This window comes from Pteronotus mesoamericanus, unplaced genomic scaffold (assembly GCF_021234165.1).
Source record: "Pteronotus mesoamericanus isolate MK-2021 breed Mesoamerican mustached bat unplaced genomic scaffold, CSHL_Meso_final contig_2, whole genome shotgun sequence".
NCBI classification, from domain to species: domain Eukaryota; kingdom Metazoa; phylum Chordata; class Mammalia; order Chiroptera; family Mormoopidae; genus Pteronotus; species Pteronotus mesoamericanus.
The window spans coordinates 31,678,840-31,703,499 of record NW_026555084.1 but is presented as its reverse complement, the minus strand read 5'-3'; the positions used below and the strand labels follow the sequence as shown (position 1 = coordinate 31,703,499).

Genomic DNA, 24,660 nt, shown 5'->3' with positions numbered 1-24,660 from the left:
CCTTCTCAGGGTTCAGTTAAAATTATAGGCCAAGGAATATGCTTATTTTTAAAGTCCTTGATACATATTGACAAAATGTATTTCAAAAGAATATTCCAATTTATATTGGATAGAGCTGGTTTCAATGTGAGTCAGAAGCTAAGTATGACTCACTCATCATTCCCACTTCAGTGCCAGTGACTTTTGCAATGCCAGCTTTGTTCAGAAGGAATATTGCAGTTGTGGCTAGAGACAAAGCATTAGCTTTGTTACCAAGTTTTCCTCAGCAGTAACACACTGGGCTATCAGCACTTAGGGAAGACAGGCAAAACAGGTAAGACAAGGAAATGTAAGGTTCAATACCCCAGGCACTGGTTTCAAACTCCTCCCAAATTCATTTCTTTAGGAATCAACAGGTTGTAATTCTCTTTTTAAAGGAAATTTCTTCTGAGACCCCATTTATCTCTATATCCCTAAGACCCAGTGCAGGCCTTAGCATACAGTAAAAAAAATGTCTGAATAAATGAATGAATCCTACCTCACACCAATAGCCAATGTCTGTTTCTTTAACTCTCTAGTTTTTAAACATTGTTCTTCTCATTATCACGCATTTATTCCTATTCTGTGTCAGGAACTACACTGTTCATCTTCACGTTTTCCTCAACAGTCCTGAGACAGGCCATCATACCCATCACCTGAGAACCCCGCCACTCTCCAAGGAACCTGGTGGAAGCGCCCACCCACAGCAATCCGAACAGACACAGGAGGCGCTCGGCGAAGGCCGGCCAGGTCCGCAGTCCCTCCCGCCTGGCTCGCTCTTCGGAGCCCCCGTTTACATTCAGACCTACTAACACTGAGGTCATCTGAGGTGCATTAGGCTAAACAGCTGCAATGTATATAAAGGTTAACTTTGGCAACTGCTCCTTCCTCTGATCTCTCAAGACCAGTGAATCTCCTGTTGGGCAGGTCCATCCAGGACTCTCTTACTGAGAAGTACCGCTTGCTCCAAGATGATCCCTTCCCTCCTTCTCCCCTCAGAGCTAACTCACCTTCCATGGACCGCTCTCCCAAGGAGTCAGGAAAATACTGCCTTTGGTTACAGTGATTTACACAGAAGTGTTAACAGCCAGCATTAGTAGAAAGGCAGTATTTATCTTTAGGCCAAAAAGACACCCTGACCCCCAGTCAAGTCTCTGAGCAGTAAGTGACAGGGGAGGACTAGAGGGAAGTGTGTGAACTTTTCTTCAACCTTCTCTTACTCCAGCCTTGGTCTCATTTCCTCCTCCTCAAGTTAAGAGACAAAAGGATGTCAAACCACCGGGCAACCTCCTTTCAATCTGCTGCGAGAGTATGATTGAAGGGAGGCATCGCGAATAATGGACGACGCATGTTTGAACCCGCTGTCTCTCTCAGCTCTGCGCACAGGGACCAGGCGGCCAGAGTGGCGACCAGGCCGCCCCCCTAAGGAGCGCTTCTCTTCCCACACCTCACCTGCTCATGCCAGCACTGCAGGAGTGGGGTGCGCACGCTCGGCTGGGGTCTAAGTGCCCCCTAAGCTCCAGCCGGCTTGTTGACTCCAGCTTGTTGACACTGCGTGTTTTAGCCTGTTTTCCGGTATTCCCAGAGAGAAAAGCGGGACAAACCAGGGATCTTTGTTCTCCCCTTCCTACCGCACAGCCAGCCTTGCTTTCTGCAGCAAGCAGTGCGCCCCCTCTGGTAGCGGTGGAGAAATGAAATATGAGGTCCCTTCAGGAAGTAAGGTAGCCAAGCCTAGGTTCTGGTCTGTAATTAAAACTCTTACACTCAGATCTTTACTATTCACATTTAATTACTGCTTAACCAAATTAAATACAAGCAGCTTGCACTCATTAAGCGCCCATTACTATGTAATGGACACAGTAAGTAAACAAGTCTTCATTTTCACAACCAAGAAAGCTAAGGATGCAAGGGGTTGTGTACCTTGTCTAACAACATTCCTGTCTAGAATAAGTGGTAAAATTGAGACTGGAGCCTCAAATAACTACCTCTGAAGTCCAGGCTGTCTCCTCCTCTGCCACACCGCTTGGTATTATTATTGGGTTAATTCGTATTAGAAAACAAAGTTTTCAATAAATTCTCAATGCAGAAAATTTCATAAGACTTCAGTAAAGATGGCGGCATAGGGAGACACGGCTTGCCTCTTCACACCACCACATCAAAATTACAACTAAAATATCAAGATGTTAGTTATTTATTTTTAGGGAAAGGGGAAGGGAGGGAGGAAGAGAGGAAGAGAAACACCGATGTGCGAGAGAAACATCATTCGGTTGCCTCTCACATGCCCCCAACTGGGGACCTGGCTCACAACCCAGGCATGCGCCCTGACTGAAAACCGAACTTGCGACCTTTTGGTTCACAGTCTGGCACTCAATCCACGGAGCCACACCGGCCAAGGCTGCAACTAAATACAGAATAACCATCACTCAGAACCGTCAGAAATCGAGCTGAATGGGAGTCTGATGACTACAGAATTAAGGAAACCACATCCATCCAACTGGTAGGAGGGGTGCAGATGCAGAATGGGCTGGTTCCTCAACTGCATGTGGTAGATAAAAAAGAGGAATATTTCGGGTGCAAAGATGCCAGCCCCACCCCAGGACCCCAAGGTCCCAGGGCCAGGAAGGTAACTCCCTACTTCTGGCCGCGAAAACCAGTGGGGATTGAGTAGGTGGAAGAAACTGCTGGAGCCCCAGGAGTTCCTCTTAAAGAACCCACACACGGACTCACCTACTCAGACTCACTCCCTCTGAGCTCCAGCAGCACAGCCTGAAAGGTGTCAGTGTCCTATGGAGAAGAACTGAAGCGTCAGGAGTCAAGGCGAGCAGAGGCCACGGTCCCTTTCTAAACTCACCCTGCACAGAGCCGGCAACCTGGGTGCCATACAGGAGACTCCATCAACCTGGCTAACGCTGTGTGACCTGCCCTGGAGATCCTTGGAGACTGTGCCCCACCCAATCTACTTTTCCAAATGCATGGCTTGGTTCATGCTTAAATCCTCTCAAACAAAAGCAACAGCTGGCCTCAGGGAGCCCCAGGCCCAGCACTAGCAGCAGCCAGCCTACATTCAGTTTGGCTCTGCCAGGGAATCTCCAAGCTCAGCACAAGTAGCAGCCATCTCATGTGGCTTCATAGCTCAGACAGGGTGGCCCTGGGCAAAACAAAGGTGGGGGCTGACCCTGGCCTGCACCACCCAGGAAATACCACGGCCAGCACACCCAGTGGACAGCTACAGAGCATGCAGGAGCACCTCCACCCTGCCCCCCACACAGCTGATCCTCCACAGAGGGCGGAGGTTGGTGGTAAGGTGCCACAGCCAATCCTTGCAGCTGACTGGCCTGGGTAAATCCCTCCCACTGACCTGTCAACAGCAATCAGGCTCAACTACAAGAGGAAGGTGTACTGAGCCCTCATGAAGAGCACACCTCGAATACCGAGCTTCGGTGATAGGGGAGGCTGTGCCACTGGACCCTACAAGACACCTAGTACATGAGGCCACATTGCCAACACATGGGTCAAAGAAAGTCTACCCAATCCATAGAAACAAACACAGGGAGGCTGCCAAAATGAGGAGACAAAGAAACATGGCCCAAATGAAAGAACATATCAAAGCTCCAGACAAAGAGCTAAATGAAATGGAGATAAGCAATCTATCAGATGCAGAGTTCAAAGCTGGTTATAATGATGCTCAAGGGACTTAATGAGGACCTCAACAGCATAAAAAAGATAGTCAGAAACAAAGGATACACTAAAAATAAAAATAAAAAACAATTTACAAGGAAACAACAGTAGAGTGGATGAAGCCGAGAAACGAATCAATGATGTGGAACATAAGGAAGCAAAAAACAACCAATCAAAACAAGAAGAAGAAAAAAGAATCCCCAAAAAAGATGAGGATAGTATAAGCAGCCTCCAGGACAGCTTCAAGCAGTCCAACATTCACATAATGGGGGTGCCATAAGGAGAAGAGAAAGAACAAGAAATTCGAAATCTATGTGAAAAAATGAAAGAAAACTTCCCTAATTTCGTGAAGGAAATAAACCTACAAGTTCAGGAAGCATAGAGAGTCCCAAACAAGATGGATGCAAAGAGGCCCACCCCAAGACACATGGGAATTAAAATGCCAAAGGTGAAAGATAAAGAGAGAATCTTAGAAACACCAAAAGAAAAGCAGTTTCCTACAGGGGAGTTTCTGTAAGACTGTCAGGTGATTTCTCAAAAGTAACTTTGCAGGCAAGAAGGGACTGGCAAGAAGTATTCAAAGTCATGAAAAGCAGGGAGACACATTTTTCTTTTTCAGCAATAACTATTGATTTAGATATTCTGAGTGTGTCGGCTATCTCCTGCTATTGGCTTCTAGTGGATAAGAGGCACGGGGTGCTGCTAAACATCTTCAAATGCACAAGACAGCCCCACAGCAAACAATTATTTGGCCAAAATATCAACAGTACCAAGAAACTTCACAAACCACTTTTGACATGCTCAATTAGTCACAGCAACGTCTCCATACGCTGCACAAATCTGTTTGGCTCAAATAACTCTTACAAAGCATTGTGGTGCCCTGGCTGGTGTGGCTCACTGGGCTGAGGGCCGGCCAGCAAACTGAAAGGTTGACAGTTCCATTCCCAGTCAGGGCACAGGCCTGGGCTGCAGCCAGGCACCCAGCTGCGGGCGTGCAAGAGGCAACCCATTGATGTATCTCTGGCACATCGATGTTTCTCTCCCTCTTTCTCCCTTCCTTCCCCTCTTTCTAAAAATAAATACATAAGCCCTGGCTGGTGTGGCTCAGTGGGTTGAGTGCTGACCTGTGAACCAAGGAGTTGCTGGTCAATTCCTAGTCTAGAGCACATGCCTGGGGTGCCGGCCAGGTCCCCAGTGGGGGGTGCGTGAGAGGAGCTGCACATTGATGTTTCTCTCCCTCTCTTTCTTCCTCCTCTTCTCTAAAAAAAGAATAAGTAAAATCTTTAAAAAATAAATAAAAATAAAATGTTAAAAAATATATTCACAGCCGCATTAATAATAGCCAAAACATAGAAACAATCCAAACAGCCGTTAACTGATGAATAGATAAACAAAACTGTGGTTTTATCCACATGATAGAGTATTATTCCACCATAAATAAGAACGAAGTACTGATACAGGCTACAACACAGATGAACATTGAAAACATGCTAAATGAAAGAAGCAAGGCACTAAAGGCTATATACAGTATATGATTCCTTTTATAAGAAATGCCCAGAGACAATAAAAAATTAGTGGTTAGAATGAAAGAATGCGGAGTGACTGATAATGGGCACTGGTTGATTTCTGGGGTGATTCAAAGGTTCTAGAAGATCCTTACCGTGTGCCCCAGGTGGTTGGGTCTCATCACACAAGGCAAAAGGTTGCCAGTTCGATTCCTGGTCAGAGCACATGCCTGGGTTGCAGGTTTGGTTCCCAGATGGGCACACACATATGTAAGGGAACCGATCAATGTTTCTCTCTCATATCAATGTTTCCTTCCATTTCTCCCTCCCTTTCCCTTCCTCTAAAAAATAATAATAATAAATTATTTATTTACTTTTAGAGAGAGGGGAAAGGAAGGACTAAGAGAGGGAGAGAAACATCTTTGTGTGAGAGAAAAACAGTTGCCTCTCACATGCCCCCAACTGGGAACCAAACCTGCAATCCAGGCATGTGCCCTGACTGGGAATCAAACCGGTGACCCTTCAGTTTGCAGGCCGGCACTCAATCCACTGAGCCACACCAGCCAGGGCCAATAAATACATAATTTTTTTTAAAAAGGAAAGAAAATGTTCTCAAAGTACATAGTGGTGATGCTTGTATTACTCTAAAAACCACTGAACTGTACATGTTAAAAGGGTAATTTTATGGTATTTGAATTATATATCAATAAAATCGTTAAAGAAATAAAAAGAGAGGGATCCAAGATGGCAGCAGAGTAGGCAGAAGCTACACTAACCTCTTTCCAGGGCCAACTGGAATTACAACTAAATTATTGAAAAATCATCCTGAATAACCAAGTGAGCACAAACTGGAGGAAAGCCGTGTATAAACAAGGACTCTCAGAAGAAATGGCATCACCACATCAAAACTAGCAGGACGAGCAAAGGCTCAAGATGGCTAAATGGGTGCTCATGAGCAGTAGCTGAAATTCTGGGGGGAACTGCAGCGGCCGCCGGGGGGGGACCCCACTGGGAAGTGTGGGTTCTAAACCCCAAGCCAGGCTCCCCAGCCTAGAGCCAGGAAAGGCACCTACATAACATCTGACTATGAAAAGCAGTGGGGTTCCTGTCTGCCAGGGAGAGATGGCTTGAGACATAGCCACCCTTTTAAAGAGCCAATGTACAAAATTTTGTTTGGAGCCACTTACCCTGGGCTCCGGCAGAGGGACGGCAGAGTGGACTAGAGATGGGTGAGGAGAGTCTGGGGTTGGTGGCTCTGGGGAGAGAGAGCTTAAGAGTCAGCCGCCAGGATCCCTGTGATGAGTCGCACCCCATATTACAGAGTCTATCTTTCTCGGGCAGAGCACTCCCCTCCAAATGGCATCAGCCTGGGGGGACGCAATAGCCCTGCCAGCAGGAATCCTCCTCTCTCCACCCAGTGGAGCTCAAGCCCTGCGGAGGAGTATGGCGGGTGTCTCTTTTAGTGACTAAGTCTAACAGGCAGCCTGCAGGCGAAGGTGGGTCTTGTGGTGTTTTGAGACTCTTAACTGACCCTCCCTGGGGCCTGATGCTGCAGAAAGCCAGTCTTGGTGCACAGCTTGATCCTTTCCACACAAGTCCAGGCCCCGCAGAGGGAGTCACAAGTGTGGATGGCTGATAGCTCCAAACGGGTTGCTCAGGGCCAGTCACAGGCAGCGTCTGACATAAGTCTGAACCAGAGCCTTTACAGATCTACTTCATACACAGACACAAACTCAAAAAGGCAGCCAAAATGGGAAAACAGAAAACAGGCCCCAAATGAAAGAACAAGAAAATTCTCCAGAAGAGCTAAATGAAATATAGGCAAGCAATTCATCAGATATAGACTTCAAAAGTAATGATTACAAACATGCTCAACAGCATGAAAAAAGACACAGAAACCGTAAAAAAAGGACCAGTCAGAAATAAAGAATGCAGTATCTGAAATAAATAATACACTGGAAGGAATAAACAGTAGGTGGATGAAACAGAGGATCAAATCAATGATTTAGAAGACAAGGTAAAAAAACAAACACACACCCAATCAAAGCAGCAAAAAGAAAAATAATTTTTAAAAAATGAGGAGAGTTTAAGGGATCTTTGGGACAACATGAAGTGTAGCAACATCCGCATCACAGGTGTACCAGAAGGAGAAGAGAGAGTACGGGGATGGAGAACCTATTTGAAGAAATAATAACCAAAAGCATCCCCTAACCTGATGCAGGAAAAAGACACACAAGCTCAGGAAGCACAGAAAGTCCCAAATAAGATGGACCCGAAGAAGCTCACACCAAGACACAACACAATTAAAATCACAAAGCTTAAAAACAAGGGAAGAATCTTAAAAACTGCAAGGTATCCTGACTGGTGTGGCTCAGTGGATTGAGCACCAGACTGCAAAGCAAGGGGTCACGGGTTCAATTCCCAGTCAGGCACATGCCTGGGTTGTGGGCCAGGTCCCCAGCAGGGGGCACACAAGAGACAACCACACATTGATGTTTCTCTCCCTCTCTTTCTCCTTCCCTTCCCTGCTAAAATAAATAAAATCTAAAAATAAAAATAAAAAAATAAAATGAAGGCTATAGTTAGAGACAAAGAAAGACAATACATGATAAAGGTAACAATCCAACAAGAGGATATAAACCTAGTAAACATTTTTGCACCCATTATAGGAGCACCTAAACATGTAAAGCAGGGGTGTCCAACCTTTTGGCATCTCTGAGTCACACTGGAAGAAGAAAAGTTGTCTTGGGCCACACTGAATACACAAACACTGACAAAAACTGATGAGCCAAAAAAAAAAAAAAAAAAGGGCCAGGCATAATTTTCATGATATCTGCTACCACAGATAAGCAAAGAAGTCCTCACATAATAACCCTAACTATGTAGCAGCCCTTTAGATAATCTTTTAAAATTGTTGAGCAAATCCCAAGTTTGTGATCACTAATATAGAAAATGTACATATCTAAGTAATGAAACTTAGTAATAAAACTAAGGAATGTTGTTGTAAGTAAATGTATGATTTTGTGTAGGACTGCATTCACAGCCATCCTGCGCCACAGGTTGGACACCCCTGATGTAAAGCAAATCGTGAAGGACATACAGGGAGAGACTGATAGAAATACAGTCATAGGCAGGGACTTTAACACCCCATTGACTTCAATGGATAGATCTGCCAGAGAGAAATCAGCAAGGAGCTGGCAGCCTTAAATGGCACATTAGATCAAATGGTTTAATTGATATATTCAGAACATTTCACCCCAAAGTAGCAAAATATACATTCTTTTCAAGTGCACATGGAATGTTTTCTAGGATAGATCACATGTTAGGACACAAAACAAGTCTCAATAAATTTAAGAAGACTGAAATCATATCAAGCATCTTCTCTGATCACAATGGTATGAAATCAGAAATCAATCACAAGAGGAAAACAGAAAAATACACAAAGACATGGAAGCTAAAGAAATGTTATTAAACAATGAATACATAAACAATGAGATCAAGGAAGAAACCAAAGATACCTTGACACAAAGGAAAATGAGCACACAACAACCCTTAGGATACAGGGAAAGAGGTCCTAAGAGTGAAATTCACACAGGCCTATCTCAAGAAGCAAGAAAAATCTGAAACAATTTAACTTTACCCCTAAAGGAACTGGAAAAAGAACAACAAAGCCCAAAGTGAGTAGAAGGAAATAATAAAGTTCAGAGCAGAAATACATGAAAGAGTCTAAAAAAATAATACAAAAGATCAATGAGTCAAAGAGCTGATTCTTAGAAAGATAAAGAATGACAAACCTTTAATCAGACTCATCACGAAAAAAAGAGACGATCTAAATAAATAAAATCAGAAATGAAGAAGAACAACTGATGTCAAAGAAATACAGAGGACTGTAAGAAACTACTATGAACGACTACATGCTAACAAATTGGACAATCTGGACAAAATGGTTAAATTCCTAGAAACATACAATCTTCCAAAACTAAATGAGAAAGGATCAGAGAATCTCAACAGACAGACAACGAGTGAAACTGATACCTTTGCTATACATTACCAATGCTCCTTTCTAAAAATATGTAAAAAATATATAGGGCCCTGGCTGGGTGCTTAGTTGGTCAGAGCACTGTCCTGATACGCCAAGGCTGTAAATTCAATCCATGGTCAGGGCACATACAAAACTCAGCCAGTGAATCCATAAATCAGCCAAACAACAAATCGACATTTCTCTCTATCTCATATCAATACATAAAAATTTAAACTCTATCTCATATCAATAAATAAAAATTTAAAAATTCTCTTTAAAAAAAGAGGGTAGTGTGGCTCAGTTGGTTACAGCATCATCCATACACCAACAGGTTGGGGGTTTGATTCCCAGCAAGGGCAAAGCTCTAGGTTGTGGGCTAAATCCCCACTTGGGGCTCACATGGGAGGCAACCAATCAATGTCTGTCTGTCTGTCTCTCTGCCCCCTCCATCCTTCTCTCTTTAAAATCAATAAATTTATTTTTTTAATTACTTTAAATATAAACATATACAGAACTTCTAAGTTAAGAATATGTCGTATAATCCAACAGAAAACATGACAGACAATTTACACAGTAACTAATAATTAATAGACAAAAGCAGCTCAATCTCATCTATAATCAGTATACGGAACAATGGGATTCGATGTCAAAATCAGCACTTTTACTCTGCAACCCACTTGGCCAAAAAGCAAACCCTCCCATACACCGGGGAATACTTGCATCATCTCTTAAAAAATAGAGGCTGATAAGCCAACCCTCTCACTCTTACGTCCAAAATCTTTCCTATTTCAAACAGCTTACAATGAGTGTTTGCATTAGCTACTGAATTCAACTGACTGCAAACCAAACCAAAAACTACCACTGCTGGTGGAAATGCAAATTAAAATGAGAACTTCTAAAATTGAAACAGATCGACATAAACTGAAAAAGCTACCTCCCAATGCTGAAAGGGCGCGGGGAAATGTCCTCTTGAGAGTGTGAGCTGCCCAAAGTCCCTGGAAGGTAGGCTAGCAGTAGCTATTAAAATGCACAAATACATTTGTTTTGACCCAGTAACGCCACATTTTGCGACTCTGTTTGACAGAAATAAAGCCCTTCTATATCAGCAACATCCTCTGTACCTGTAACTTCTCTGTCCATTTTCTTCGCCTTCCTGTTCTTACTGAAACCTGGCTTTTCCCTGAAGGTACTTCTCCCCTGAGGCCTCTCTCTCATTTTTCTCCGTATCTTTGGTTTGGAAGTGAGAACTGTCCTTGTTCATTCCCGTTTTGGGGTATTCTTCTCCCCTCTTGCTTAAGAAGTCCACCTTCATGCAGAGGAGATTAAGAGAATGACCACGAGTGACGCTGTCCAGAATTAGAGTCACACCTCTGGACTTCCTTTGCTGTGTTCTCTTTCTCAAAACTGCCACGATATTGTAATAACTAGGCGTGGTGTCGGATGGTTACTAGGTTCATCAGAGTGATCACGTCGCAAATCGTATGATGTCTAATCACGGGGTGGACACCTGAAACTAACATAATATTGTATGTCAACAGTAATTGGAAATTTTTTTAAATTATTAAAAAAGAAAAACTGCTGACCCTGGCTGGGTAACTCAGCAGGTTAGAGCGTCTTCCTGATACGCCAAAGTGGGGGGCTCAATCCCCAGTCAGAGTACATACAACAATTAACCAATAAATGCATGAATAAGCAGAACAACAAATCTATGTCTCTCTTTCTCACCCACCCCTGCTTCCTCCCTCCCTCTCTCTAAAAATCAATAACTAAAAACTTAAAAAAAAAACAAAAAACCCTCCACATGGCTTTGCTGTTGGCCTCACTCACTCGCCTGCAGTTGAAAACAAATCAACACTTAGAGCCAGGAAGCCAGGAGTTCTGGATTCAAAATATAAGCTCGTCACTATTAACCATGGGTAACTTACCTACTGATCCTAGTCTGCTCACCAATACGAGAGCTACGCCATTTGTTCCTTGGGAGGAAGCAATGATACAGAGGATCTAGAGCACTTTGGAAAAAATAAATGCTTAAACGACATGAAAAACAAAAACACCTTCAAATCTCAAAATTTCATCGGTATCCCTTCCTCGTGGGACCATGTGCTCACTTCAAATCACTGCATTTCACTCTAAAATTTTGGCTCCAGGATTCCTGTCATTCTCTCCAACTCTATTAGTGTCCTGGTGATCGTACTATTTCCATAACTGTTCCAATACTTGGGTCTCTCAATGCCATGCCTACCGCTCCTCCACTCACTCCAAGGTTCAAACCCGAGACCTCACTATTACCGATCACGGCAAGCCCCTGCACACTCTGCCTCCACACCCTCCTACCTTTTCAACTTCCTCCTTCTAGTGCCCTGTCTCTAAAGTCCTCGACCCTGCCTGGGCCTGCAGTCCACTGATCCTACCGCCTTTCCACCGAACCTCAGCACTTCTCAGGGGACTCTGACCCATCATAACCTCTACAGCCAAAGGTTATAATAATCACTCTCTTCCTTGCGCACATCCTCAACGCCTCTGTCACTCTAGCGCGATTGTATTCCCTTGGCTAAACCACCACCTTTTAGGATTCCCAGTCTCTGGCTCCTCTGCGCCTGTACCCTCACAGCTGAGGGAGGCTCACTGGCCTTACTTCAAATGACTACGATCACTAACCCTGGGCGGACGCGCGGCACTGCCTGCCTTCCCACTAGCCGCCCGGCCCATTCACTCCTGCCCTCCTGGACGGCTGCACCTTCTCTCTCCTCAAATTCCAACACCAACACCGCCTCCGCCCTCAGGATATTCTTAGTTCATGACCTTGTTTCTTATTTCACAGAAAACAAATGATCAAAAGTTCCAACCTGCACTGCAACTGACCTACCTGCATCTGTGCCGTAGGTCCACCTTCTCCTGTACTACAGCCAAACTTACCCGTGCTCCTGGCAAAGGCCAATTCCTCCTCTTGCCTTGACCGCCTGGTCCTGCCCCCTCGCACTCACTCAGGGATATCGCAATAGCAATTCTCCTTGTGCATCAGATCCTGTCTCTCTAATGCGTGCTCCTCAGCAGCATACAAACATGCTGGTATTTCCTCCAAATTTAAAATAAAAATAAAAATCACTGTCTCTTCCCCACTTCAGATCCGGCCCAATCTTTCCTCTTTATAAGGCAAAACCCGCAGAAATCTCCAATTTCTCATGCTATTCTCTCTTTAATTCACTTTAATCAAGTCTTCACCTCCCCAACATTCCCACAAAACTAGCCAAGGTCACCAATGACCCCCACAATGTAACGCCAGAGATCTGTTCTCACTCCCCAAGTTACTCCCGTGCATCTAGGACAATACCCTGGTTCTCCTCCTGCCTCCCCTGCCCCTTTGGCTCCTTTGCCCAGTCCTCACTGCCGTGTCTTCTCGGCCTGCTGATGACTGAGTGCTCCAGAGCTCAGCCCTCTGATCTCTTCTTCTGTGCGGATACAGCAGCCCCCCCTCACCTGGGGTTTTGCTTTCCACAGCTTTGGTTACAGCTGGAAATACTACATGCAAAATCCCAGAACACTTCATAACTTTTAAGTTGTGTGCCGTTCTAAGTAGTGTAATGAAATCTTGCCCTCGCTGGTGTGGATCAGTGGACTGAGCACCAGCCTGTGACCCAAAGGGTCACTGGTTCAATCCCCGGTTAGGGCACATGCCTGGGTTGCGGGCTGGGTCCCCGGTGGAGGGCATGCGAGAGGCAGCCACAGGCTGATGTTTCTCTCTCTCTCTCTCTCTTTCTTTCTCACTTCCATTCTCTCTAAAAATAAATAAATAAAATCTTAAAAAAAGAAAATCTTGCAGTCTCACTTGTTCCACCCGGGACGTGGGGTCACCCCTCTGTCCGTGCACCTTCGTCGTGCGTGCGGGTCAGGCAGTAGCTACCTTAACGCCGTCTCTACAGTCTCACAGTGCCTGTGTTCAGGTCACCTTTATTTCACTCAATGATCGTTCCAAAGAAGGGTAGGGAGGCTGGCAATTCGGACGTGCCAAAGAGAAGCCGTAAAGGTCCTCCTTTAAGTGAAAAGGTGTGTACGTATCGGGAAAAAACAGCACACAGTGGGCTCTGCGCTGTCTGCGGCACCCACGAGGGTCCTGGGATGCGTGCCCCCCGGGCTCAGGGGGCCACCGGACGTTCAGAGTCCAACTCCTCCTCATAGCTCCTCCCTCCTTCCTCGGCCGAAGCAGTCCTGCCTCACTGCAAAGTCCCCTAACTGGTCCCCCTCCCCCTTATCTTCCTTCAGGCTGTTCTCAAGAAAATAGCCAGACTGACCCTAACAATCGCGAATCCTGTCACTACTCAAATATTGGGTTGGCCAAAAAGTCCATTTAGTTTTTTCCCATAAAATAAAAGACACATTTTTCATTTTCACCCATAACTTTAATTGACTTGGCTATTCTGAGTCTGCCGGCTACCTCCCACTCTTAGCTTCTAGTGGGTAGAGGCCAGAGGTGCTGTTAAACATCTTTCAATGCACAAGACAGCCCCACAGCAGAGACTTATTTGGCCAAAATGTCAATAGTACCAAGAAACTTCACAACCACTTTTGACACGTTCGATCAGTCCCAGTACCTTTTCCACATTCTGAACAAATTTTGTGCATTTTTACCTTTCTTGAAATAATAAAGCATAATACACCGAAAATGTTGCGTATTTTCTTCCATCTTTAGTATTAAAATGGCTGCACAAAAATTCACCAGTTTTAGGAAGGTTTTTTAAAGGCACACAGATATGACAGCTGTCACAATACAATTTAACAAAATGGTTTCGAATGAAGTTAAAGACAATGAAACACTATTAGAGCCGTGGTATGGGAAAAAAACTAAACAAACTTTTTGGTCAACCCAGTATTTCGTGGCTACCCACCTTCCCTCTGAGTTTAAGGGAAAATCTTTACGTAGCCTGTAAGGCCATCCGTGAACAGACCCTGCCTTCAATTGCCTGGCCTTACTCCCACTACCCAGACCCCCACCAAACACGGTCCCCCTCAGCCATGCCTTGCACAGCCGATTCCCTCAACCTAGCATCCTGACTTTGTTTCACTCTTCCTTCAGTTTTTCACACAACAGACACTTTCTCAGTGAGATCCTATTTAAAATTAAACACTCGTCTCAAAATTCCCTATTTATTTCTCTCTACAGCCCTTATCACCATCTAACATAATTTACATTTCACTTACTTATTCTGACTCTTCCCGGTCTCCTGCCACTGAAATGTGAGCACCACAAGGGTGAGAATTATGTTTAATATACTACTGTATGCTGCACCTCAAACTGTAACTAGCACACAGTAGGTGCCAAATAAATAAGGGTTGCCTGAGAATGGAATAAGTGTATACGCACAAGGACATTCATTGCAGTGTTATTTGTAAGAAACCAAAAAATGAAAACAAGCTGTCTACCTTGTCCTGTCTACCAAAAATACAAATAATTATAATAATGTGTAACATCCAAATGCTTCATGTTTGCCAGTGCATTAGATATACTAACATTTAATTACTGAAACAACCCTATGAGGTAGGTAATATCAGCAAATGGATGAAGAAACTAGTGCAGAAAGGTTAAGTAACCTGCCCAAGGTCACCAAGTTAGTACAGCAGGTCCTCAGGATCATTGCATTCAACTTCATTTCGTTATGTAGCTGACAAGATGCCACAGAAACTCAGCTCTTGTTTACATCAGTTAGCCTCTGGTAAAACTGGTTTCACTGAATACGTCATTTCACTTCAAGTCGCAGAACCTATTAACAATGTTAAATGAAGACTTACTGTAATTGGAAAAGCGAGGTTCCAGTCCAGGCTCTTGCTCCAGAGTCAGCCTTCATGACCACCTACGCACTGACTCTCACACGTATAATGTGATCCTAACACAGTCAGACAAAGAGAGCGGAGCTCTTTCACCCAGTGAGAATGGGATCTACAACTAGCCAATTAATTGAAAAGCCACTTAAAGTGAGGAATGCAAACATTCCATACATTAGTTAAATATTTTATTTAAACACAAAGCATATACATTATGCAGCAATCCTCTGGTGAAAATCCACCCTGTTCTTTAGGGAACTGGTCCACTGACCTTCTTTGAAGTCTTTCTGGCATAAACCATATCCCTAAGACACCAATTTGATTCCTTGAAGTGGACTGCAACCTCAAAACTTGCTCCGCAGTAAGTGTATAATCCTCAGTGATTCTCCCGAAAATATCTTTTAAAAAAAATTTTATGTATTGAATTTAGAGAGAGAGGAAAAGGTGGGGAGAGAGGGAGTGGAGAGAGGCGGACAGATCAATCTGTTGTTCCATGTATGTATGGATTCATTGGCTGATTCTTGTATGTGCCCTCACCAGGGATCAAACCTACAACCTTGGCGGGTTGGGACGGCACTCCTCAACTGAGCTACCCGGCCAGAGCTTCCCCAAAGATAGCTTCACACCTGTCTTGCCCACACCTAAGTGCACAGCAACTTTCAGCAACTTGCCCCTCTCGAGACTGAAATGTTTAATTTAGTTCTCAGATAAACAAAAACTTTTTTTGCATTGCTATTTTATTGGCTTATGTAATATATTTATATGACAAATATAACTAGCACAAGTTGGTTTGGGAGCAAACACACATTGGTTTGGGAGCTGACTTGTCAAGAGCACAACTCAACTGGTAAGATCAAAAATACTTGGGTGTATTGGAGAGCAGACCTTCGAAAATGGAGGACATATGTTCAGTTAAGTGAAGGTTAAGGTAAGAGAGCTTATACATTAAGCATTTGTGTACCTATACATGCAGAATAGTATACAAAAACACACAACAAACCAGTTATAAGGGAGCCCTTGCCAAGTACCTCACTTGGTTAGAGCATCATCCTGAAACTCCAAGGTTACATGTTCAATCCCAGGTCAGGACACATATAAGAATCACCAATGAATATATAAATAAGTGGAACAAGTCGATGTTTCTCTCTCTCTCCCTCTTCCTCTCTAAAATCAATCATCAATAAAAAAAAAAAAAACATTTTTAAAAACAGTTATACCCTGGCCAGGTGGCTCAGTTGGTTGGAGTAATATCCCATACACAAAAAGGTTGAGGGGGTTCATTCCCTGCAGGGGCAGGTTTGGAAGGCAACCAATATTGGGGTGGGGATGGGGGGGAGTGAGATGTTTCTATCCTTCTCTCTCAAATCAATAAACATATTCTCATGTAAGGGTTTTAAAATAGACAGATAGATATGAGGATGAGTGGGGGAAGATGAGATTTAATACCTTTTTATGCAATTTTATGCCACTGACTTGCAATAAGCATCTATTAACTTAGTAGATTCTTTTAAAAGTTTAAAACAAAACAAAACCCTACCCTGTCAGGTGTGGCTCAGTGGGTTGGGCATAGTTCCGCAAAGTGAAATGTTGCTGATTCAATCCCCAGATTCCTGGTCAGGGTTGTAGGCCAGGCCCCCGGCAGGGAGCAAACGAGAGGCAACAGATTGATATCTCACACATCCATGATGTTTTTCTTCCTCTCTTTCCCCCTCCCATCCCCTTGCTCTAAAAATAAAATCTTTTTTTAAAAAATCTGTGAATGAGTAGTAACATCCCCATTTTGTAAAGGAAAAAAGATTCAAAGAACGAACTTGCCCAAGGTCGCAGAACTCACCAGAAGCTAAGGTGAAAGACTAATTCTGGTTAGCTTCAAGTTTCAAAGCTCCTGTTTCCTCTACAACACCACATTTCCTGGCAAAAATTTCAAACAAAGCAATCTATAGTTTAAAAAAGAAAAAATACATGAACACTTCTGGTCAAGATGGCGGCACAGGTAAACAGGACTCACCTCCTTGCACAACTGCATCAAAATTACAACCGAAACAGAGAACCACCACTCAGAATCGTCAGAAATCAAGTTGAATGGAAGTCCGACAACTACAAAATTGAAAAAACCGACATCCATCCAGACTGGTGGGAGGGATGGAGATGCGGAACAGGCTGGTCCCACACCTAGGAGCGGTGGGTAAAACTTTGGGAGGGATGTCTCAGGAGCAAAGGGTCCCAGCCCCACACCAGGCCCCCCAGCCCAGGATTCCAGAGCCAGGAAGATAAGTCCCCATAACTTCTGGCTGCAAAAACCAGCAGGGACTGAGTCAGTGGAAGAAAATTCTGGAGTCCCAAGCAGTTCCCCTTAAAAAGCCCACACATGGACTTATTGAGACTTACACCCTCTGAGCTCCAGCACTGGGGCAGCAGCTTGAAAGGCACCAGTGGCATATGGGGAGCAAGTGAAGTGACTGGCATCAAGGCGGGAACTGAGGGACAGCTTTCTCCCAGACACAAGGGTGGGGAGCAGCCCTTGTCCCTTTTCTGAGCACTCTCCCCACAGAACCAGCAAGCTGGTGACACATCTGAGACTCCATCAACTTGGCTCACAGTTTGCCCCACCCTGGAGATCTGGGGACTCGGTCCCTCCCAACTTAGGGGCTCATCCATACTGTTAGCTGTGATTTTCCTACATGAATGGCTGGTCTTGGCTCATGCTTCACAATTTCCTAAATCCTCTCAAACAAGCATCCCTGGGCCTCAGTAAGCTGCCAGCCCCTGTACCTCTTGCTAAGTGGCTCCAGGCCTGGCACTAGAGCAGCCAGCCCAGATTAACACCTTAGCTTCACCTGGGAATCGCCAAGCCCAGCACAAGTAGCAGCCACCTCAGATTGCTTTATAGCTCATGCAAGGCAGCCCCGGGCAGAACACAGGTGGAGACTGACCTTGGCCTGCACCACCCCAGAGCCTGCATACACAGTGGAGAGATACAGACCACAGTGGATCACAACCAACCCACTCCTGCAGAGCTGACTCTCCATTGACGGTAGAGGTTGGCAGTCAATGGCCACAGTCAATTCTTGCAGCTGACTTGCCTGGGTAAGTCCCTCCCATTGACCTGCCAACAGCAACCAAGGCTCAACTTCAAGAGGAGGGAGTGCTCATTCCATTTGAAGGGCGTGCCTCAAGTACTCAGCTTGGGTGATAGGGGAGGCTGTGCCACCGGACCCTACAGAACACTTACTACATTCAGCCATGCTACCAAGACAGGGAGTCTTAGCAGCTCTACCTAATTCAGAAAAAGAAACACAGGGCAGCTGATAAAATGAGGAAACAAAGAAACATGGCCCAAGTGAACAAAAAGGTCAAAACTCCAGAAAAAGAACTAAACACAGTGGAGATAAGCAATCTATCCGATGCACAGTTCAAAACACTGGTTGTAAGGATGCTCAAGGAATTTATTGAGAATCTCAGAAGCATAAAAAAAGACCTAATCAGAAACATAGGATACACTAAGTGAAATAAGGAACAATTTACAAGAAAACAACAGTAGAGTGGATGAAGCCAAGAATCAAATCACTGATCTGGAACATAAGGAAGCAAAAAACAACCAATCAAAACAGCAAGAAAACAGGAAAAAAAAACCAAAACAACAACACGAGAATAACATAAGTATCCTCTGGGACAACTTCAACTGTTCCAACATTAGCATCATAGGGGTGGCAGAAAGAGAAGAGCAAGAAATTAGAAGTAAGTTTGAAAATATAATGAAAGAAAACTTCCCTAATTTGATGAAGGAAATAAACATCCAAGTCCAGGAAGCACAGAGAATCCCAAACAAGATGGATACACTGAGGCCCACTCCAAGACACATGAGAATTAAAATGCCAAAGGTGAAAGATAAAGAGAGAATCTTAGAAGCACCAAGAGTAAAGCAGTTAGTTACCTACAAGAGCATTGTCATAAGACTGTCAACTGACTTCTCAAAAGTAACTCTGCAGGCTAGAAGGGACTGGCAAGAAATATTCAGAGTGATGGAAAGCAGGGACCTACAGCCAAGATTGGTTTACCCAGCTAAGATATCATTTAGAATCGGCGGGCAAATAAAGAACTTCCCAGACAAGAATAAACTAAAGGAGTTCATCATCACCAAACCATTATTACATGAAATGTTAAAGGGACTTATTTAAGAAAAAGATCAAAACTATGAACAAAATGGCAATAATACATATCTATCAACAAGTGAATCTAGCAAACAAACTAAGCAAACAAGAACAGAAACAAAATCATGAATATGAAGAACATTTTGATAGTTACCAGATGGAAGGTGAGTGAAGGGGAACCGATGAAGAGGTAAAGGGATTAATAAGTACAAATAGAGCCCTGGTTGGTGTGGCTCAGTGGATTGAGTGCCAGCCTGCAAACCAAAGGGTCACCAGTTTGATTCCCAGTCTGGGCACATGCCTAGGTTGTGGGCCAGGTCCCCAACGAGGGGCATGCGAGAGGCAGCCAAACACTGATGTTTCGCTCCCTCTCTTCCACTCTCTAAAATAAATAAAATCTTTTTTAAAAAGCAGGACAAATAGGCAGTTACAGAATAACCATGGGGACGTAAAGTGCAGCATAGGAAATGGAGTAGCCAAAGGACTTACACACATGACCCATGGACATGGACAATGCCTGAGTGGGCGGGTGGTGCGGGCTGGAGGGAGCGCCAAAAGGGGAAAATGGGACAACTGTAATAGCATAATATATAATTTTAAGTACTAAAAAAAAGAAAAAAAAAAAAGAAAGAAAGTACATGAACAGCTCTGGCTGCTGTTGCTCTGTGGATTGAGTGCCGGCCTGTGAAATGAAAGGCTGCCAGTTCGATTCCCAGTCAGGGCGTATGCCTGGGTTTCGGCCAGGTCCCCAGTTGGGGGCGTGCAAGAGGCAACCCAATGTATCTCTCATGCATCAATGTCTCTCTCTCTTTCTCCTTCCCTTCCCTTCTCTCTAAAAATACATAAATAAAATATTTTTAAAAAATAGGTGAAAAAAAGCATCACGTACTTCTTCCTTTAGGTAATAAAGAGTCCGATGAAGCCAAGAGGGAAGATTCTCAAAATGAGTTTGATTCTACAGTCTGGAGTTCAGGCTTAATTTTCTATAATTTAAAAAACAAAAGTCCGACCCATTGAAGAGGAAAGAAATTTCTTACTCCCGTAGACGCAGAAAGAGCGTTTCTTCCTCCTCTGGCGGTGCAGAGAGCTCCGCTAGCCCCTTCTCTCTGTCGCGGCGTTCTCGTTCTCCAGGTGCTCAAACCGCAGCCCGAGGGCAGCGACCCAAGGCCCTAGAGGAGCCTCCTCTATTGGGAAAGTTGGGAAAAGGGACTTCAATCAAGGAAACCTTCCTCCATACCCGCATTAGCCTTTCTTAAAACCTGTTCTAGCTCATTTGAAACAGCTTAAAACAAACGTCTGCATTAGTTATTCATAAATCCACCAATTCCAAAATAAATAGGAGAAAAGGATAACTGCAAAAGTTGTCAAGGACAGCGAACAGACCGAGAAGCACAATAAATATACCTAGGGAGTTCCAATCAAATCACGTCACAAAAAATGAAACAGAGGAATCGTGAGATCTCTGAAATACCTTATTTTTGCTAATTCCAACATAGCGAATGAAGCGACACATTGAGAACCAGCCCCACTCTTTCTCCTCCAGCCCCGGACGCTTCGAGAGCATCGGGCTTTGGTGCAGACGTGGCCAAGTCCAAGAATCACACCACACACAGCCAGTCGTGAAAATGGAACAGAAATGGCATCAAGCAACCCCGATCGCAAAGATACAAATCTCTTTAGGGGACAGACCCCGAGTTCCTGAGGAACGTGCACTTTGCTGAGCAGCACAAGAAGAGCCTGCAGAAGATGCAGGCCAACAACGCCAAGGCCACGCGCACACGTGCTGAGGCTAACAGGCCCTGATAAAGCCCAAGGCGGTCAAGCCCAAGCTCCCAAAGGGTGGCAGCCGCAAGCTCAGTCAACTCGCCTACTTCGCTCACCCCAAGCTAGGGAAATGCGCTCAGGCCCGCATGGCCGAGGGTCACAGGCTCTGCCAGACAAAGTCCAAGGCCAAGGCCCAAACCTAGTTCCAGGCGGCAGCTCAGGCTCACCCTCCCAAAGGAGCCCAGGCCCCCAGAAAGACTCCACAATCGAGGCCTCGTCTGCCGATGTGCGGGCAGGACTGGTGTGGCCCCTGGGCTGCTGTCTGCACGGGCTGGTGTCCTCCTGTGCTAGTTGTACAGATAAACCTGAGGCAGGGGGAAAAATAACAAAAAATCTAGCTCCAGCAGTGTTACCCCATTCCGTCCTGACCCCTGTGGAGGCTCCAAGCACATGCTCCACACTGTCTGTTAGCGACACAAACCTGAAGCCTAGTGTTACGTATGTCACCCCTGGTTGGAGAAACTTCTGATGGCTTCGTGCGCCTACAGATTAAAATTCAAAACACAGCATATGAAGGCTTTGGGAGGCTCTGGCTCTAATTTCTCTTTCCAGTCTTATCTTCCACTTTCAATTCTCTAGACCCATCACACTCCAGCCCTTGCCTGAGCTGTTCCCTCAGCTTCAAACACCCCCCTGGCCCACCGCCTGCTCGAATCCTATTCTTCCCTCTAAGCAGCAGAGTACAGTGGGAAGAGCCCAGCCTCGAAGTCCAGATCCAGGCCCACTAGATTTCTAATTCCATTTCCACTACTTAATAGTTTAATGAACTTAAGCAAATACTTCAATAGATCTGTTTATTCAACTAGGAGCAGGCATATTACCTATGGAACTCTGTAAGGCTACTGAGGAGGATTAAGCATAATGATTCAAAACTATCTAGCTACTTAAGGCATAGTAGATACTTAAAGGTAACTACTGAGCCATCCTTCTCCCTGCCTCCTCTCCTTGCGTAAATTCCCACAGCACTCCGTGCCCACTATGGGCACTAACAAACTGCGGGATGCTCATTCATGTACGTATCTGGCCTCTCCATTAGATTAGACAACATGGTCATGGGTATGGATTTCTAAATCTCGGCCACTTACTTGTGCAACTTACTTGACCTCTCAGAACCTGATACTCCCTCAATAAATTAAATGAAGGTGACACCTCACAGTATAATTAAGGGGTTTAAAAGAGTTTACGTACATTAAATACCTGGCATAATGCCTGACACCCAGTAAGTTTCAAAGAATGTATAATGGCAACCTGGATGATGAACCTGATCCAGAAACTGCTTAAAAAACACAGAAATGTAAAATTCATCTGCCTTATTAGATCCAATTTCATAAAGCCATCTTAATACAACTCTAACCTGCTACTCACCTCTTACTGACATAGGTGCCCTCAATGAAGACAAAAACAGAGATTTCTATGCACTTTACTTCAGACATGCTATCACATATTTATGTTCTTCCAATACCCGACTGAGTTCATCATGACTCAGAACTCACATCACCTCATTACATTTAAACAACATGGGATAACCCTGAAGAGTTGTAGGGGGTGAAATAGTCTGTCAAAGTTAAACAAAACTCTGAAATTAATGGTCTATCAGTGGAAGTTGTTGATTCACTCTGAGTCTAATTGGCTGTATCATCAAATTCTCTGCTCAAAACGCCAATCAAATGTCAACTAATTTCTATGATAGCATTTCTCCATTTTATACAGTTTCAACCCACTGCTCAATTTTTTTAAGTTGATGTACAATTAACATACAAGATCCTATTAGTTTCAGGTGCCACTGCTCAATTTAAGAGAAAAACTCCAAAATTAATTACAGTGAAATCTAATCAAGGAAATTACAGAAAAGTGATAACTCGCTAACATAAAAAAGACAAATCACAGTATTTGCATTCCACTCTCAGTGATACACAGGTTGTCTAGCACACAAGTCAAGGGCTTGGGAAAGGTTCTGAAAAGATGGACTTAGTTTTAAATCTGACACCACCACGTACTGTGTAACTTAGGTACCTTACTTCTTAAGCCTTATATCCTTCATCTATAAAACTAGGATTGTAACAGTACAAAAATCTCATAGCGTTGTATTAAATGTGATAATGTGTGCTAAGTGTTTGGCAAAGTACTTACATCATACACAATAACAAATGGTATTCTAACTAGGAGTGCCTGAGCACTAAGGTTATTGGTAAATAATTGCTGAAATTAATGAAAACCCATTTACATTAGGAAGTGTACAACTAACTTTAATTCTCTCTTAAGTTAAATGATTAATAAGCAGCAATACTGTCTGTTTGGGAGCATTTTACATTTTACAAAGCCCTTCAGACATCCATAAACTCATTTGATCTCTACAATACCCGTGGGGCAGGGGGTATATATTTTAAAAATACGTATTTTAGAAATAAGGAAATTGGTATCTACCAGGGTAACAGAGTCAAGGTTTCCCATCCTAGTGGCCTCCTCCACACAATTATCCCTAAAGTTCCTAACACCACTTGGAGATCCCTGCAAGTTACCACCCTCAAGCACGGTCAAGCACGTGAGTCCTGGAATAAGCCCAGGGTCATAAATCCCGCCAGAAGCCACTGATGGCATTTAAAATGTTGCGTTTGTTTCTTCACGTAGTGTCCTCCCACACCTTCAGGGCGGGGGCCAGGCCCGCCCTCCCCCGCCATATCCCCCAACACAAGACCTTGCATCCAAGATACCCTGAGTAAATACTTATGGAAGTGACATGAGAAGCTAATAAGTTCCCCAGAGTCCCGAAACGAGCCCACTCCGGTGGTGGGGATTAAGCATTCAGAGTCGCTGGGCGGAGAGGATCCAACCTGGGAAGCATGGCTGAAGATGGGCGCCCATAGGGACACCAGGGAAGCTGAACCGCTGAGGGAAGAGGGGGAGGCGGGGCTGGCAGCAGCCACCGCCGAAAGGCCAGGGACAGACAGGGTCGGGGGCAGCCGGGCAGTTGGCGTTTGGGGCGGGGGGGAGGGGGCCGCCGAATGGTCTAAGAAGAACCCTGAGCCCAATCTCAGGAGAGTTCTGGGGTCCTCGAGAGGCCCACTCCCCAGCCCGCGGAGGCACTTGCTGCACCGAGCACTCGCTGCTACCTGAAACTGCAGCAGCTTCTCTGTCTGCTCCTGGGTTAGATCCCGTTCCTCCGGCGCCGCCATTTTGCCGCCGCCTCTACGCTTCTGACCCGTCCGCACCGTCACCCGCCGGAACTGATCTCAGCAGCAACTACGTCCGGTCGGAACGGCCGCCGGCGCGCAACTGCGTCTGCGCGTGCCGGCCCAGCCGTGGGGGTGGTTGTAGTAGTGTTGGTGGCAGTGATGATCGTTTACGCCGCCAGAGGGCGCCACTCTCGGGCAGATCCCGAACACTTTCGGAAATTGCCGAGGGCCTGTCCGAGGGCGGTACCAGTCACCCTCACAATTTCGGCGAAGAAAGGATCTGTTAGGAAGCTAAGACTACTGAAGAGATCGCAAAAAGCCGAACAGTCCCGAATCCCATCGAGAAGCTCCGGAAATTCCGGAAAAAGACTCCCGGCTGGTTCCCGCTGTTCCCTAATCATACGCCGGTGAACTCAGATATTCCGGAGTATTTCCTGGGAAATTGTGGCCTTTACCAAATATTGGCGGTTTGA

The 24,660-nt window shown here is 44.8% G+C and overlaps 1 protein-coding gene across 2 annotated transcripts in view; it reads right to left on the bottom strand.

The window, feature by feature from the left end:
• Nucleotides 1-24,234, bottom strand: part of FAF2 (Fas associated factor family member 2) — a 54,304-nt gene extending 30,070 nt beyond the window's left edge. Inside the window, exons 1-2 of one of the 2 annotated variants that reach the window (XM_054568529.1) lie at nt 24,125-24,160; nt 10,344-10,735 (exon numbers count right to left, since the gene is read on the bottom strand). Coding sequence is in view for 1 of the 2 variants with exons in the window: in XM_054568528.1 (XP_054424503.1) it covers nt 24,125-24,187 (63 nt within the window). In the remaining variant the exon portion in view is untranslated. Of the gene's footprint in view, nt 1-10,343; nt 10,736-24,124 lie in introns of both variants that reach the window. The other variant, XM_054568528.1, reaches the window with a different exon arrangement.
• Between the last annotated feature and the right edge of the window lie 426 nt (nt 24,235-24,660).